This window comes from Heloderma suspectum, chromosome 1 (genome assembly GCF_057233095.1).
Source record: "Heloderma suspectum isolate Gila_16-S chromosome 1, 16-S_ref, whole genome shotgun sequence".
In the NCBI taxonomy this organism is placed as follows: domain Eukaryota; kingdom Metazoa; phylum Chordata; class Lepidosauria; order Squamata; family Helodermatidae; genus Heloderma; species Heloderma suspectum.
The window spans coordinates 16,018,698-16,036,788 of record NC_139458.1 but is presented as its reverse complement, the minus strand read 5'-3'; the positions used below and the strand labels follow the sequence as shown (position 1 = coordinate 16,036,788).

General features: G+C 45.5%; 1 protein-coding gene across 2 annotated transcripts in view; it reads right to left on the bottom strand.

Annotated features, from left to right (window-relative positions):
* MTHFD1 (methylenetetrahydrofolate dehydrogenase, cyclohydrolase and formyltetrahydrofolate synthetase 1) overlaps positions 1-18,091 on the bottom strand; it is a 98,953-nt gene that overhangs the window by 9,733 nt on the left and 71,129 nt on the right. For both annotated transcript variants that reach the window (XM_084836901.1, XM_084836894.1), the window contains exons 23-26: positions 16,114-16,214; positions 12,214-12,391; positions 8,041-8,148; positions 4,798-4,950 (exon numbers count right to left, since the gene is read on the bottom strand). In XM_084836901.1, coding sequence (XP_084693027.1) covers positions 4,798-4,950; positions 8,041-8,148; positions 12,214-12,391; positions 16,114-16,214 — 540 coding nt within the window. The remainder of the gene's footprint in view (positions 1-4,797; positions 4,951-8,040; positions 8,149-12,213; positions 12,392-16,113; positions 16,215-18,091) is intronic.

Genomic DNA, 18,091 nt, shown 5'->3' with positions numbered 1-18,091 from the left:
AGAAGGGGAAGAAATGGAAGCAGTGATAGATTTCATTTTCTTGGGCTCCAAGATCACCGCAGACGGTGACTGTAGCCATTAAATTAAAAGACGCTTGCTCCTTGGGAGGAAAGCTATGGCAAACCTAGACAGCATAGTAAGAAGCAGAGACATCACCTTGCCGACAAAGGTCCGTCTAATCAAAGCTATGGTTTTCCCAGTAGTAATGTATGGCTGCGAGAGCTGGACTATAAGGAAGGCTGAGCGCCGAAGAATTGATGCTTTCGAACTGTGGTGCTGGAGAAGACTCTTACGAGTCCCCTGGACTGCAAGGAGGTCAAATCAGTCCATCCTAAAGGAAATCAACCCTGACTGCTCATTGGAAGGACAGATGCTGAAGCTGAAGCTCAAATATTTTGGCCACCTAATGCGAAGAGAAAACTCCCTGGAAAAGACCCTGATGCTGGGAAAGACTGAAGGCAAAAGGAGAAGGGGACGGCAGAGGATGAGATGGCTAGATAGCATCACCAATGCAATGAATATGAACTTGAGCACACTCCGGGAGAGAGCGGAGGACAGGAAGGCCTGGCGTGCGATGGTCCATGGGGTCATGAAGAGTCGGACACGACTGAACGACTGAACAACAACAAATGTATAGCTGTGAGAGCTAGACTATAAGGAAGGCTGAGCGCCGAAGAATTGATGCTTTCGAACGGTGGTGCTGGAGAAGACTCTTATGGGTCCCCTGGACTGCAAGGATGTCAAATCAGTCCATCCTAAAGGAAATCAACTCTGACTGCTCATTGGAAGGACAGATACTGAAGCTGACGCTCAAATATTTTGGCCACCTAATGCGAAGAGAAAACTCCCTGGAAAAGACCCTGATGCTGGGAAAGATTGAAGGCAAAAGGAGAAGGGGACGGCAGAGGATGAGATGGCTAGATAGCATCACCGATGCAATGAATATGAACTTGAGCAGACTCCGGGAGAGAGCGGAGGACAGGAAGGCCAGGCGTGCTATGGTCCATGGAGTCACGAAGGGTCGGACACGACTTAACGACTGAACAACAACAAACATGCCTAGGACTGCAGTGCAAGATTTGGGTAGCCCTGCAAAATGGCTACCAAAGTGCTTCTCTTCCACAGCTCCTCCACCTGAAACATAAAACACTTACGGTATGTCCCCATCTTTCTTCTTTCTCTTAAAAGGAATTAACTTCTCTACATTTTACACTTGCCACTCCCAAAGTTCAGAGACTTCAGTTAGCCCTTTTAAGGTCAGTATCCCCCCATCCTTTCCCTTTGTTCATAACAAACATGAAGATTTTAATGAGCAGAGAACACAATCATTGTGCATTGTAACTCAGTCAAAACACAGTTTACTCTTCTTTTCCATGTTCTATTTACATGGTCTGCAAGGGAGCTTCAGGGCCAAAGCAGACATTACATTAAAGACGTAGCTGCTTCGGTCCTCAGTTAAGCAAATCCATTTGTTTAAATGGATCACTATTTGGCGCTTTAAATTGCAAAAGTGGAGGGCCTGATCTGGATTAGGATTTTAGTGGGACAGGGAAAGGGTTAAAGCTCCCTCACCACCACCACCCAGGCTAGGGCCCTAATCCAGATCAGGGGCCCTGCACATACACTAGAATAAAAAGAACAAAAGATGTAGCTGCTTGCCACATTTTAACGTAATGTCTGCTTTGGTCACTGACCCACATAAGCTGTGCAATATGGCTGGGTAGAGAAACGTAGCTACAACTTCACGGTGCATCTCTGATCCCAGCTAGGGGAGGACATAACACAGACACTCTCTTATCCTCACACCTGCAGGCCTGCACAGGGTCCTGCATATGTCCTCAGAAGGGGGGAAAGGCTGCAACCAACAGGAGTTTGGAATTCCCTGAGGGGGTGTGCGTGCGTGCGCATGTGTGCGCAAATAATCACACCAGGAACTGCAATCTTGCATTGGCCAGGCCTAATGTAAGCCTTCCTCAGCAAGCCACAGCTACAAAAGAAACAAACCAGCTCAAACCGACTGGGTTCCTTATAAACTTAGCATTTTAACAAGAGGACTGAGTGGGTTTTAATAATGCCAAGTGCAGTGAAAGAAAGAAGGAAGGAAGGAAGGAGGGAGGGAGGGAGGGAGACATTCTGTAAATGGCCTCATGATTAATGTGTGCTTGTTCTTTGGGTTCTCAGTTTGAAAGAGAAATAATATCAGCTAAGACTAAATTTGCTTTCACTCCTAGCCTACAAAAGAGGTACACCTGCGTTCATAAACAGAACGCCTTGCAACCACCTTTTGGTTTTCAAAAGGTTGGTTTGCCTTGCCAGTGGGAATCACACCCACAGCTTACAGGTAAATGGGACTTCAGAATATAAGAAGAGCCCTGCTGGATCAGACCAAGGGCCCATCCAGTCCAGTGTTCCTTTCACACAGTGGCCAACCAGCGGTCGACCAGGAACCCACAAGCAGGACACGAGTGCAATAGCACCCTCCCACCCATGTTCCCCAGCAACTGTACATAAGCTTACTTAGCACATAGCCATCAGGACTAGTAGCCACGGATAGCCTTCTCCTCCAGGAATTAGTCTAACCCTCTTTTAAAGCCATCCAAATGGATGGGCACCACTACACCCTGAGGTACTGAATTCCATAGTTTAACTCTGCGTGGTGTGAGGAAGTCCTTCCTTTTCTCTGTCCTGAACCTCCCACCAATCAGCTTCATGGGATGACCCCACTGGGTTCTAGCATTATGAGAGAGGAATAAAGATGTCTCCCCATCCACATTCTCCTGCAAAACCGACGCCAGTTGCATCAAGGCCGCCTGCTCTCTAATAATTCTACATGAAACCTGTGGGGCCCATTCCATGATCACAATCTCACTGTGAAAGGAGTGTCACAAGTGCAGAAAAGCTGCATTTGCAGGTACAGCCATTCATGAAGATTGGCAGCACCACACCAAATCAGCTGGTGCTTCAAAGCATCTCTGAGCATGGGATGCACATGGCCACATACTGTATTCACAATTGCTTCTGGCTGTTCAACGTGGCACAAAGTCTTATCAACGTATGAAGCTGCTTTCTTCTCCAACATTTTTGGCTCAGTGGGCACATTTGGAATTTTGAGAGAATGTCAAGGGGGCTCTCACAAAATGGCTGTGCGATGATGTCTGCATCCTTGCAGATCGAAAACTGCCGGTGCTGCGTCCCTCCAGGCCCTGTCGCCGCTACATCACCGCTTTTCTCTCTTTATGCCATATGGTTTTATAACAGCATACATTTGTTAAAAGCATGCTAGTGCTACTGAGGGGCTCACGTAAGATGATCAGGGATTTCAATTACAATCCAAGCAGTGCAAATTTGGAGATGGCAAAACAAGACAAACTGTTTTAGCCTTCCGAACATTCCTGCAGCATGTGCTTTTCCATCTATACCAGAGAACATTTTTTATATTTCTTGTTTTTGCTAAAGAGCACATCTTGGAAGAAAGCATATTTCTTTTTCAAGCCTCTTTTCTTGATCCTAAGCTAGCAATATTCACTATAAAATTATCAAAAGCCAATCTGGATGTGGACACTTCATAACAAGGCTATAAAGATTTATTTTTCAAGGTGAATGAATAGATGAAATGCTGAAGGAGAAAATTGTTTCATACACATATGCAACACATCCACGAGCTCTTTCCTTCTCCCCACCCTGAAAACAAAACATGAGGCGAAGAATTAGGTGCTCAAATAAAAGAGAGACGGCCTTTTCAGTGGTGGGCCAAGTCCCATTCATTTCAGTGGGTCTACTCCAAGTAGGGCTTAGGTTGGATTTTACCCTATGTTTTAATTTACCTCTACACTGTCTTTGCTTATTGGGCGGTCTAAAAGTATAATCAATCTAACTATCTATTATAAAGGCAGTGAGCTTCTGTCTCCAAACAGGCTTCCCCCAAAACTCATTCCAAATGCACAAGCCCCCAACCACTGCACTGCTTCATGCTTATGAGCCCAACACTCAGAAGTATATTGGATGCGTAGAATCCTTGATCAAAACCAGTACAATGAATTGTGCTTACAGGAAGCCACCGTAGAACCTGACAAAGATTAATAGTCCCATTGTGCCATCCTATGCATGTTTACTCAGAAATCAACCCAATTCCGTTCTGTGAGGCTTACGTCTGAGTAAATGCACACAGGGTTGCAGCTTCAGTTCCCAAGCACACTGCAGATCTCAACATAGGCACTGGCTGCAATTGAGGTCAGAAAAAAGGAGAGGTATCACTCTTACCCAGTCTTTGAGTGCCCTTGATGTCCCCCGGCTCAAAGGGGTAGGTGTGGGCAATCTGAACCCTGGACCCCAAACAATTTCTGAACCCTGCCTTAAGAAGTCACCCAACCACTCCTCCAGGGTCAAATCCAACCAAACATTCCACCGTGCCCTTGGCAACTTCCAGCACTTAAAAAGAAGGTAATCTATGGCAGTGCTCGGTGGTGCGCTCCCATGCTCTGCAAAGTCCAGCACGGACCTTTTTAGCTGCAGTCTGACTCGGCTACGTCCTGTCTTGCCCACCAGGCACAGGCAGCCTGATCCAGTGTTTGGAGGGGCCTTAGGAAGAGCAGATGCCTTCGTCCCATGTTCAGTTTGCAGCACCTTCAGATAAAATACTCTCAGGTAGCAGAGATGGGGAAAACCTCTGAGCACACAGAGAACTGTAGACAGAGTAGGCAGGGCAAGATGGAATAAAAGTCTAAGCCAGGAAGCTTCATAAGCTTGCTACCAGATCCTGCTGAAATCAGCTCGAGGCTTCCAATATGCAGTACTTACTGTTCCTACTAGTGGATATAAAAATCCTGCACCCACGCTGGCTCTGACGTCTCTGATGGGCAAGACAAACCCCGTGGGCACTCCTTTGCGTTCTGGGTCATGAGACAGCGACAGGTGTGTCTTTGCCATGCAGATGGGCAGATTTCCAAATCCCTGGATGATGGAGGGAGGAGACAAAGACCAGAAAAGAACAGGGCAACATTGGAACAGTGCAACAGTAAAACGTTATGTTAATTGCTTCCATTCAAGTTTGTTTGGCTCTTGATTTAAAGAAATCAATTCTATTACTAACTGATTCACATGCACACAGCCTGCCAGATTCTCTCCATCAATCACATTGACATTCTTCTTCTTTTCCTTCAAGTTGGTAATAGGAAAATAAGAAATATATTGCATTACCACCACTCACTGATGTTGTGAATGGGTCACACTGTTCCCATCGTGTAAACTTCTAGTCTCTACAGAGAAGACTCACAGAAGGCCCAAAGCTCAGCGTGACAGAACACAGGCTTTACATACAGAAGGCCCCAGGTTCAATCCCCAGCTTTTCCAGGTAGGGCGAGGAAATCCTGGAGAGCCGCTGCCAGTCAGTGTTAACAATACTGGACTATATGGGCCAACGGTCTAACTGAGTGTAAGGCAGTTTGCTATGTTCCTCTCTACTCCTACCCTTTCTATTCATGGTCTTTTACCCCCCACTTATTTTCAACTATTTGTTGTCCTCTATGCCCCTGCATAGATTTTATTTTCTTGGGCTCCAAGATCACCGCAGACGGTGACTGTAGCCATGAAATTAAGAGACGCTTGCTCCTTGGGAGGAAAGCTATGGCCAACCTAGACAGCATAGTAAGAAGCAGAGACATCACCTTGCCGACAAAGGTCCGTCTAATCACAGCTATGGTTTTCCCAGTAGTAATGTATGGCTGTGAGAGCTGGACTATAAGGAAGGCTGAGCGCCGAAGAATTGATGCTTTCGAACTGTGGTGCTGGAGAAGACTCTTACGAGTCCCCTGGACTGCAAGGAGGTCAAATCAGTCCATCCTAAAGGAAATCAACCCTGACTGCTCATTGGAAGGACAGATACTGAAGCTGAACTCAAATATTTTGGCCATCTAATGCGAAGAGAAAACTCCCTGGAAAAGACCCTGATGCTGGGAAAGACCGAAGGCAAAAGGAGAAGGGGACGGCAGAGGATGAGATGGATAGATAGCATCACCGATGCAATGAACATGAACTTGAGCACACTCCGGGAGTCAGCGGAGGACAGGAAGGGCTGGCGTGCTATGGTCCATGGGGTCACGAAGAGTCGGACACGACTTAACGACTGAACAATGCTCCTGCACATCAGCCTTCCCAGCCCTCCAGATGTGTTGCATTACAACTCCCATGATCCTGAGCTAACATGGCCAATGGCCATGTTGGATGGGGATGGTGGGAATCGTAATCCAACAGATTTGGAGGGCACCAGGTTGGGGAAGGCTGCCATATACGTATATACCTGCCAACTATACCTTATGCCACAATAAATCTCTAGGCACTGGATCAAGACTAAGTTAGTTGAACATAGGTCCCACTGAAGTCAACAGGACAAATTAATTATGCCTTAGGTCCCATTAGCTTCGATGGGACTTTTGATATGCTTTAAACGAGCTGTTGTCAAACTGTCAAAATTGCATTGTAGCGGTATCGCCATTATTTATTATAAATTATGACCGATATGCTATTAATGGACAGGATCCAATGGTGCCCTTGTGCAGGTGGTCAGACCCGCACGCGGCCCCCACCATTAGTGGCTGCGATGCAGCGCTTCCTGGGCCGAGCCCCGAAATGAGCGGAGACGCTCATTTCTGGAAAGGCCGCAACCGGTCCCTTCCACAGACGAGCGTCTCTGCTCATTTTGGGGCTTGTCCCTGGATTGCTGCATCGTGGCTGCCAGCAGCGGGGGCCACACACATACTGGAATCCGCGGACCTGTCTGCCCAAGGAAGGGTACCACTGGATCCTGCCCACCGTATTTAATTTCTTTTTCTTACTTTCTGTGAACTGCTTTGAATACAACGTATTTCTGGGAAATGCAGTGCATAAACAAACTGTGACAATGACAATGGGAAAATACGTTCAGCGGATTTAGTCTGGATCCAGCCCTAAGGGCTTCTTCACATGATCACTGCGGCTTAAACAAGTGCGTGCTGGGCGCCATTTGCCTCATTACCTGCCTGGGCGTGGCTTGTCATGTCGCCTGGCACTGCTTGTTTGAGGGGAAACAATCCCCAAACAATCCAGCAACAGTGCATGCAAATTGGTCTAAGTCTCTAATGTGCTGATTTTACTGCAACATGGCTATCTCACGGGGAAGCGAAAAGACCACTAATGCTGCCATTTGTAGCTCTACCAAGATGAAGTCGTAATTGTTTGTGCTTTTAAAAGAACCTCATATGCAACTTGGGCTTTAAAAAAACAATACACAACCAATTGGATTCCAGTAATTTGGAACGGACGTTTCTACTGAGATCTTTAATTGGAACTGAGAGTGCTGTAATTTTAGGTTATGGAGCAGAAGTGAGCACGCAGTAAAAGTGCCATGTATTTTAAATGGACAGGTGGGAAATTAAAAGGAAATAATCTTGCAGAGCATTGGCCAAGACCAGCCTTCCCCAACCTGGTGCCCTGCAGGGGTTTTGGACTTCAACTCCCATCAGCCCCAGCCAGCACGGCCAATGCTCAGGAATATGGGATGCTTTAGTCCAAAACATCTGGGAGGTTGGGGAAGGCTGGCCAAGAAAATTTCTACAAGGAAATAGGGAACATTGTCCATACAGAGGAGTCTCTCTTATCTATGGAATACAGAAATATATGCATGAATGACAAAAGGTTAACAATATTCTGACCTAAGTTAGTCCAAATTTAGCGTCAAGACAAGCTAAACAGCATCCCATAAAAAGCTGCAAATTAAACTCAGAAGCTCAGAAAAAGAAAGCAGGAAGAAGCCCTAATTATCCGCATCGTATCAGAGACAGATAGCAAGAACGAGCAAAGGTGACATGCCAAAGTGATGGAGGACGTCCATTTTTCCAAAGAAGGAATATTTTCTGGCCAGTTTCTCTTCTAAAAGAAGAATGAAATAATCTTTGCAGCTGTGTCCAACTCAGCCTGGGTGTGCATGCAAGATCAGAAACTGCATTTAGCCCCCCTCCATCCCCAAAACGTAGGAGCCTGGTCTTGCGAGGATATTTGCAAGCATACCTGCTTGGTGTACAGAATAATTTTCTGCTCTGCTTCTGGCAACAGTTCAATGTCATCTGCCCCGTAAATTGTCTGTGCGATAATTCTGATCTTATTTATAATTGGCAGCTAGAAAAATGGGAAAGGGGGGGGGGAACATCAGGCGTTAGCTTCCAATCCCTTCCCTACCACCACGGGATTTTGCATCAAGGCACAGCGGCTACTAGGAATGTGGAAAATCCTGATAATTCAAAAGCAACAACAGCAACAACACAAAGCAGTTTTTCCACCAGAAACCTTACTCTGCAATGTAACTGCATCAGGGAAATGGAAAGTTTACATCAGGGGTGCAGAACCTCTTTCGGTCCAAGGGCTGAATTTGATTTCTGAGAAGCTCTCGGGGGCCGCATTCACTGGTGGCAGGGCCAGAGGCAAATAGGGTGGAACCAAAAAGCCAAAAATACCAGTCTGTTTCGGCTTAAAGCTCTTACTGCCATAACTAGGCCTTAGGAGAAGCATTCCAACCTTTTCGAATGGGGCGGGGGGGAACTGCACAAAAGCGGCAAACCATTGGTGGTTGGGGGAAACATGGCGCGGCCAGGGGAAAGGGGCGGGGCTTTATAGGAAACCTGGAGGGGTGGATAGAGGCCCCTGGAGGGAGGGATTTGGCTCCCAGGGTTCTGCACCCCCGGTTTACATGGTCTGTGCAGATTAACTAGCCAAAAGCACAATAAACTTCACACCAATGGCAATCTTCCCTTAGAGAATTTTAGGATTATTCTCTGGCTGGCACACCAGATTTGCAGATATGTTTTTAATGTAAAGTAATAACTTTAGAAGAGAAACAAAGCGGAGATATCTGTGATGCCGTCTCACCAAAGCCTCCCTTTGAGGGCAGCCTTCCCCAATCCGGTGCCTTCCACATGCATTGGATTATAGGGTATGGGGATTATGGGAGTTGTAGTCCAACACATATGGAGGGCAGCAGGTTGGGGAAGGCTGGTTTAGACAGTCTGATGTGAGTGGGTGTACAATCCCCTTGTGCATTCACTATACACGCTTTTGCACAGGCTCAAACCTGCAGGGCCACTCCTAAGCTGTCAGTCCCTGTGTGCTGCCTCTTTCCCCATGGCTGCACACGTAGCAAAGTTGGAAGTGTGCCCAGTGAAGTCCTCCTGGCACGCTTTTAAGCTCCTTGGGCACCTTGGTAGAGCCTTAGCTCAGTGACAGAACACATGCTTTGGATGCACACAGTCCCAGTTTCAAGCCCCAGTATCTGCCGTTAAAGCAGTGTTACGTAACTTGGTGCCCTCCAGATGTTTTGGACCACAACTCCCATAATTCCTCACCATTTGCCATGCTGGCTAGGAGTGATGGCAAACCAGCCCCAGCCAATGTACAAATACATGGTACTTTGCATGATGTATTTTAATGGTTTTAATTTTTGTGAACCGCTCAGAGAGCTTCGGCAATGGGGCGATATAGAAATATAATAAATGAAATAAATGAAAATTATGGGGGCTGTAGTCCAAACCATCTGGAAGGCACCAGATTGCCTATTCCTGAGTTAAAGGGTCAGATAACTCTCTGCCAGTAGCCCTGGAGATCTGCTATCAGTCAGTATAGGACAGTGGGCTGGAAGGACTAATGGGCTGACCCAGCCGCTTGGAGATGGCATAGAAAACTGAAGTACATCGGGTGGGACCAAACTTATTCCAACCATAACCGCTCTAGTGAGGACTGAGCACACTGTGGCCACAGAATGCTGACTGACTGTGGTCAGGGGACACACTAAAAACACAGAGGCTGTTCACGCAACACACTAACCCACACTCAGTGGTTGAGTGTGGGTTGTTCTGAACCATGGGTTGTTTGTTGAACCATGGTTTAGCATGTTCACAGAATCATATGACAGAATCATAGAACAGGAGGGTTGGAAGGGGCCTATAACACCATTGAGTCCAACCCCATGTTGTCTGAACGTAGCCAGGGTGGCTGGTTAACCACTGTGAACAACCCCACAACAAACCATGGGTTCTCATGGTGGCTTCCTCAAGAAAAGTAAGCCACGCTGCATGGTTAACAAGCCACCCTGGCTGCATTCAGACAACACACCAACCCATGGTTCAAAACAATGCGCACTCAACCACTGAGTGTGGGTTAGCGCGTTGCGTGAACAGCCCCACAGAGTATTCTGGAAGAAGGCAGACTGGTTGGATGCCTCATTTTGTTGCGGACTCCACTTGTAGTACTCAGAAATCAATGGGTTGTCTGCAACTTTAGTCATACTTAGAGTAGACCCACTAAAATCTGTGGGACTTGAGTTACCCATGGTTACACTAACTCCCATTGATTTAAATGGGGCTTCTCCAAGTATGACTAAGTCTGAACCCAACCCTTATTTATTTATCTTTTACTCTCTCCCAACCAGTGAAGCCTCCGGAAGAGCGCCATGAGAGCAGGAGAGTAGCTGCAGTACCAGGAAAGTAGGGGGCTACGGGAAGAAAAGGCTCTACAATGTTACAGAAGGAATTAAAATTCAATGCAGGGGATTGGGGGGGCGGGGGGCGGCAGGAATAAACCATATAAAGACAACGCAAGAATGCTGTGATCTCTAACCAGCTTAAGGGCTCTTTCAGGTCTTCCATCATCAAGGCACAAGTTTTTAAATGGTGTTATTTCCCATCGCTTTGAACATATCAATCAGTTTCTGGACATTTGGAACAAATGGTTCTACATCTTCCTGAGGACGTTAGAAAGTAATTTGATTATGTCACTGCCTCAAGGGCAAGCAAGCACGAATTAGATTTCGCCTGGGAGACAGTGTGTGTGTGTATCTGGTTCAGTTAGTGCTGAATATAGAACCTGCAAGAATATTTCCAAACATAGGAAGGATCATTTTGAGCCTGCAAGCTCTGCGCTTCTGAGCCTGCCTGAGTACTACGTTCAAAGGCCAAACCCTTGCATCAGCATCCAAAGCCCTCAATTTAGGTGGGTAGTGATGGGGGAAAGGGCCTTCTGGATGTGGGAAGCCCTTCCCAGACAGACTCTTCTAGTACCTACTCTGATGTCTTTCATTTCCAAAAGATCTTTTTATTTGGCCAGGCCTTTCAGCATGTCAATTAGCTGGACTTTAATCTTTTTTTAAAAATATTTTTACTGCTGTTCGGATTGGTTTGTTTTTACTGCTCTGCTGGGTCGTTTGTTTATTTCTTCACAGAACTGTTACTTTTATTTTCTTTAAACATTTTAATGATTTTGTAGGCTATTCTGGGAGCTCGGCAGCTAAAAAGCAGCACGTAAATCTTTCAATGAAACAGTATCAAAAAACGAAGTAACTTAAGTAAAAAAAGATGGCACTCTCGGTTGTACCCAATGTTAGTCCCGCTTGGAGTAGACCCACTGAAATGAATGGAACTGAAATTATGACTAACTTAGGTCCCATTCATTTCAATGGGCCTACCCTAAGAAGAACTAAGAATGGAAACAACCCACTGATTTCTGGTTATTACAAGTGGGATCTGCAACAAAACAGTAGAGTGTGGAGCGCTCCTGTTCAGAGTTCCAACCAGCCAGCCATGCCTTCTTCCAGAATACTCCATTACATTACATTCCGCCTTCTCCCCCATTTTCCATCCTCCCCCCACCCTGCAACAGTCAGTCACATTCTGTGCCTACTGAGTATAACTCTCACCCCAGCCACAAGCTCATTAGATGACCTCAAATAAGCCAGTGCCTTCTCAGCCCACCCCTCCCCAACTGCAACAGCCTACCCTGCAGGGCTGTTGTACAGATCACAAAGTTAATTTGTGTTAAGCACTTTGAAGATTTGCTAAGTTCTATTTTTATACTGATAGTAGTTATGGCTCTTCCTTGCTCACCCACAAATGCACAGTAGGAATTTTGCTATTTCTACAGTTGTAGAAATTAATTATTGTAAATAATTAATTAATGCCCCCCACACACCCTTGAACTTAAGTCCTATTAAATGTATTACTTATACTTTACCCTGTAAAGTACTTTTAAGACTGCAACAAACTGTGTGGTTTGGTGGATGGGTTCGATCCCATCACCAGGATCCTTTCCAACCTGGCTATGGGCCCCTTTTCTCAAAAATACTCTTTTGCATTGCAGCCCAATGAAGATCCCAGAGGAGGAAGAGGAGTCAAGCCAGGGCCCAACGCAAACCCTCACCTCCACGTCGTACAAGAACTTGAAGTTGCTTGGGGCCAGTGATGCTCTCTGCACTGCTTCCGCCAGCATCACGGCTCCTTTCCCCCCTTCGGCCCAGTGGGTGCATTTGACAGCATCAAAAGCGCCGGCTTCCTTAGCCAGCCGGGTGACCAGCTGCAGCTCTCCCTCTGTGTCAGACCTGCAAGGACACTGACAGTGTTACTACTGGAAGTGTAAGTAGTTAGTTTCCCTTGGGCTGAGTCATCCTAACAAACAACCAGGAACACTGTCTCTTCCTATATGCCCCAACCCTTAGTTAATGTCTTCCCTGCTGAGAATTCTATGGCTGAACATCAGGAGAAACGTCCTGACTGTTAGAGCAATACGACAATGGAACCAATTGCCTAGGGAGGTGGTGGGCTCTCCCACACTGGAGGCATTCAAGACGAGGCTGGACAGCCATCTGTCAGGGATGCTCTGACTTGGATTCCTGCACTGACCAGGGGGTTGGACTCGATGGTCTTCTAGGCCCCTTCCAACTCTACTATTCTATGATTCTATGATTCTTACAGCGAAGGAGGTTATCTTTAGGAGAAGCAGGGACTTTATGGTGGTTCCCCCGAAACTAGGAAATAATTTCCTAGAAGAAGTCCAGTTATGGCCCTCTCCCCTGGCCTCTGCCAAGACATGCAAAGCACATCTTTTGGGGCTGGCCAGTTCATAGGATTTAGTACTTGTTTTGATACTGACTTTTGTAGCTGCATTCATTTAATTTCTAAGTCTCTTCTGTTAGCCGCCTTGAGCTTTTGGAGAGGCAGCACATACATTTTTAAAGATAAAATAAGAAGTCTTTAAAAGAGCCCATGGTTAAGCAGAGGCAGATGCAAGACTCAACTGCAGAATTAGGGTGTAGTTGGGGCATTAAGGGTGCAATCTTGTGCATGTTTAGACAGAAAAAAAGCTTACAACTCCCAGCATGCCCCAGCCAAGCCATGCTGACTGGGACACGCTGGGAGTTGTAGGCCTTTTTTCTGTCTAAGAATGAATAGCATTTCATCTTTAGCCTCCCTAGCTTTTAGACACTGAACAATCAAAAAGCCCATTGTAGGTGTCTCAGCAAGCACTTTGCCTGTTGCCTGCAACGGATAAAGCTACAGTGGAACCTTGAAACACTTTGGAGTGTTGAAGCACACTCTTCTCATGAGTTTTCCATAAGCTTTTTGTGTTCAGCTGCAATGACACTGCAGTTTGTACTAGCTGTCTACAGCCAATCATACAATCAATGTGTATCCAAATAATTATCTGTCATTTATTTGAGATTTTTAGTATAATTTAATATATGACTGGTAATAGTTGATTAAGTTCAGCTCACAAATGAGCTCATTTCTTAAAGAATAAAAAGCTCCACAGTATTTCTGAATCCTGGATCCCCACTTTGTATGTGGAAAAGATAATTATCACTTATCCATATGTTTTATTACTAAAACTGGTGGTGAGATCTGAGAGGGGTAAATCAAGAGAAGAATATACAAAAAAGGACTATACACGATATAAGCCTGGTGCAGAAAAAATGTCTCTCAAACCTGTTTAACCGTGGCTAAGACATTGGAAACACTCCATGGGCTCACCGTCTTCCTTTCCCTTTCTTCTGTACAAGCTACCGTTTCCATTTCAGCATTAACTATGTTGTAGCATAACATCAGCACTGAGGTCAAGTCTAACCATGGTTACCTTTATTCAGAATTTGAAGCTTTGAAAATTTACAACAGGAATGGGCAACTTGTGGTCCTCCAGATGTTGTTGGACTCCCAACTCCCATCAGCCCTAGCCAGCATAGCCAATGGTGAGGGATGGTGGGACCTGCAATCCAATAACACCTGGAGGGCCACAAATTGCCCACCCATGCTTTACAATCTCTGGTTAAAGCTAACCATGGTTAGTACTAGTTCCAGTGCAAGCTTCATACCAAATCATGGTTAACATTAAAAAGGGAAGGGAGGGAAAAGTGTGTGTTTGTGTGTGTGGAGAAGTATATAGTCCCATGGGGCATCCCAGATTTCTTAACCATGGTTAAGGGATTTGGAAACATTATATCTGTATCAGGGTTTGGGGCTCGAACCTGTAGGCAGAGAAACATATTTCGGGTGGGGAGGGAGGAACACTGGGGACTACCCAGCTACACAGAGCCAAAGATGATGTAAAGCATAAATCAAAAGTCCTTTATATTGGAGAGGAAAGAAGCAGAGAGAGATTTTGATTTTTACTTTGTTAATGCTCACTGCAAACCATTATGCACTTAATCTTCAAGCCAGCCCACTGTCACCTCCCTCGATTCAGCTGGCAAGCATGGAAAAGCGCTGCCTGATTAACCAAGGCCTTCTGTTTTTATTCAAGGTTAAAAACCAGACAAGGGGCAAGGGAGCAGGGAGCTGTCGCAGCAAATCTCTCTCGCACACAATTCTGTGCAGTTCAGTGCAATGTCATGCAGCCGCATGTTACATTTCTATACTTAATTGAACAAAAACACGCGACTCACAGATGGCATGGGAGGAGGTGGGAGAGGAGAGGCTTTGTCTATTCACAAACGGCTGGGTGTGTGGATGACATGCAGTGTTTCAAGTGGCCACCCACTCAGCTACTGGCATGCAGGAGCTGGGCTTCTGACCGTTTATTTATTGTATTATTTATCACATTTAGATCCTGCCCTTTCCTCCAAGGAGCCCAAGGCGGTGTACATGATCCACCTCCTCTCCATTTCATCTTCACAACAGCCCTGAGAGGTGGGTTAGCTGGAGAGTCAGTGAGTAGCCCAAAGTCACCCAGTGAGCTTCATGGCCAAGTGGGGACTAGAACCCTGGTTTCCTGAGTCTCAATCCAACACTCTAATCACGACATCACACTGGATCTAGATTTCTGTGAAGTACTTTAGTCCTGCTGTTCTATGTAAGCCCTGATGGTTGACATACCTGTACAGCCTCAGGATATGTCAGAGACACAGAAGACCAATCAGGAGTATGGGACACACCTCATCCGAATATATCTTTTTCAATTGGTATAATAATACTTAACATGTGTACAGTGCTTTCATATGCCCATAATGCTTCACATGCATTATTATTATTATTTATATTTCTATACCGCCCCATAGCCGAAACTCTCTGGATGGCTTACAGAAGTTAAAACATTAAAATACAATATACAAAATTTAAAGGCCATTTACATAAAAGCCCACAGACAATATACACAAACAATATATAACTAAAAACAACTTCGAACTGTCAGCCTAGTCCTAAGCCTTACAACAGCCCTGTAAGGGAGGTGAATCAGTATTAATTTCCCCATTATTACAGATGAGGGTGAGGCTGAGAGAGAGAGAGAGAGAGAGAGAGAGAGAGAGAGAGAGAGAGAGAGACTGACTTACCTAAAGCTACCTACTGAGCTAATGACAGACAGAGGCAAGATTCGAATCATGGTCTTTCTGATTCCTAGCTCATTTAGCCACTATGCTACACCAGCTCTCTACAGAAGCACCTACTTTTTTTTAATCTTTTGTTAACAATCTAATTTTTCCTTGAAGCCACTGTGTGGAGAAGGCACACGTGCCTTCTAATTTTACAGGAAGGCTGAGGCTTAACAATAAAGCCTTATTTAAGCCCATATAGCATGGGGCCAGAACCCCAAGTCCGGGGACCGAATCTACCCACTTGGGTTCCCAATCTGGCTTTCTGAGGTTCCCCAGATGGCCATGCCCCTTCCCCTGGCCCCTCCCCTCCCGACCACTGATCAACTGGTGATTTCATGGTTAACCCTGAAAAGAGAAGGGAGGGGGGAATCTGTGAATTTGTTTTGTCCATTCTACCACTTCAGGAGTCAGCCACCTCAGTCTCCTCTGTAAGTTGTGCAGGATTTAGTCCTACTTACTTGAATGCGTTGACTGCCACTACCACTGGGACGCCAAAGGTACTGGCATTTTGGATTTGCTTGCGCAAGTTACTGCAACCCTTCTCCAAAAGCGGAAGGTTCTGTACATGAAATAAAGACAATGGATTTAGTTTGGGGTACAACAAAACGCTACTGGCTGTGTGAAAAAGACCTATTGCTAAACGACAACATTGGCACAAAAACAGAAGCAATTTTTTTTTTTTTTTGCATTGCTGAAGTACATCTTTTCAGAAATGTCATTTTCTTGTTCACAGGAAGAAAAAAGATGAAAAAATACCTGAAGAGAAAGAAATGCTCAAAATTGGAACAGCTGTACTGAAAGAATTCTCACTTTTCGAGCTGAAAAGTAGCTTCATGTAAAAGTGACTAAGAGAAAGGAGTCAAGCACCCAATATTTTTTCAACAGAAGCAACTTGACAAGGGGGGAAAAATCGAGTGAAAGCTCTTTTCTTCATGACACATACTTGGAATTGTTGTTAGTCATTAACACCCAATTTCCGTGGCAGCATATCTGAAGTTTCTGAGAATGGCATGCTTTGAACCTATTTCAATCTGACATAGCTGTGAAGGATAAACATAGCGGAGTTGGTGCAGTGCACCATTTACAGGAATGAGCTGCAAGACAGAAAGCTCCCTGTTCTAATCTCACCACTCTGCCTCAGCCTTCCATCTGCAATACAGGGATAATACAGGGCTTATTCTATGGATAGCTGGAGATCCATTAATTAATTCTTTAAAAAACCTGTTAAAGGAGCAGCCGCCAATGCTGGAGAGGCTGCACTCAGAGAGGGAACTTTAAACACACGTGGTGGGACTGCAAAGTCATAGAGAGGTTCCGGGTAGAGATATCTCATTTGGAAAGAAAAGGTACAAATCAGGACGTATGTGAAACAGCAGAACTGCGACCACTGTTTTGTGGGAGACAACAAGCACCTACAGCATAAGGGCTTACTAACGTTCTTCTGGATTGCGGCAAGAATGGAAGTGGCATCAGTCTGGAAATCTACAAGTGGACTGTCAACTGAAAGCTGGGAAAGGAGACTTTGGGATATCGCCATACTAGAAAAATTAACCAAAGAGCTAAGGGCCATGCATAATAATGCAATTGACAATGATGTTTACACATGCTGGCAACTCTGGATTTCTTTAGCCAACCAGGGCAATGGGGTTGACACCTTCACAAATACATGCAACCATCTGGAAAGACCTAATTAATACTCCCTAACTAAATCTAGATCAGTCCCTTGTGGACTGTGGGAATGCTGTGGACATCATATACCTCGACTTCAGCAAAGCTTTCAACAAAGTGCCCCATGATATCCTGATGAGCAAAATAGCTCAAAGTGGGCTAGATGAAACAACGATCCGGTGGATCCACAGTTGGCTACAGAATCGGACTCAAAGAGTGCTTATCAATGGGATCTTCTCCAACTGGGGAGAGGTAACGAGTGGGGTATCGCAGGGCTCAGTCCTGGGCCCAGTGCTCTTCAACATTTGCATTAATGACTTGGAGGAGGTGCAGGGAATGCTGATCAGATTTGCAGATGACACAAAATTGGGTGGGATAGCTAATACTCTGGAAGACAGAAACAGAATTCAAGGTGATCTTGATAGGCTGGAATGCTGGGCAGAAAACAACAGAATGATATCTAACAGGGATAAATGCCAAGTTCTGCACCTAGGAAAAGGAAACCAAATGCACAGTGACAAGATGGCGGATACATGGCTCAACAACACTACGAGTGAGAAGGATCTTGGAATTGTTGTCGATCACAAGCTGAATGTGAGCCAACAATGTGATGTGGCTGCAAAAAAGGCAAATGCTATTTTGGGCTGCATTAACAGAAGTATAGCTTCCAAATCCTGTGAAGTACTAGTTCCACTCTATGCAGCACTGGTTAGGCCTCATCTGGAGTACTGTGTCCAGTTCTGGGCACCACACTTTAAGAAGGATGCA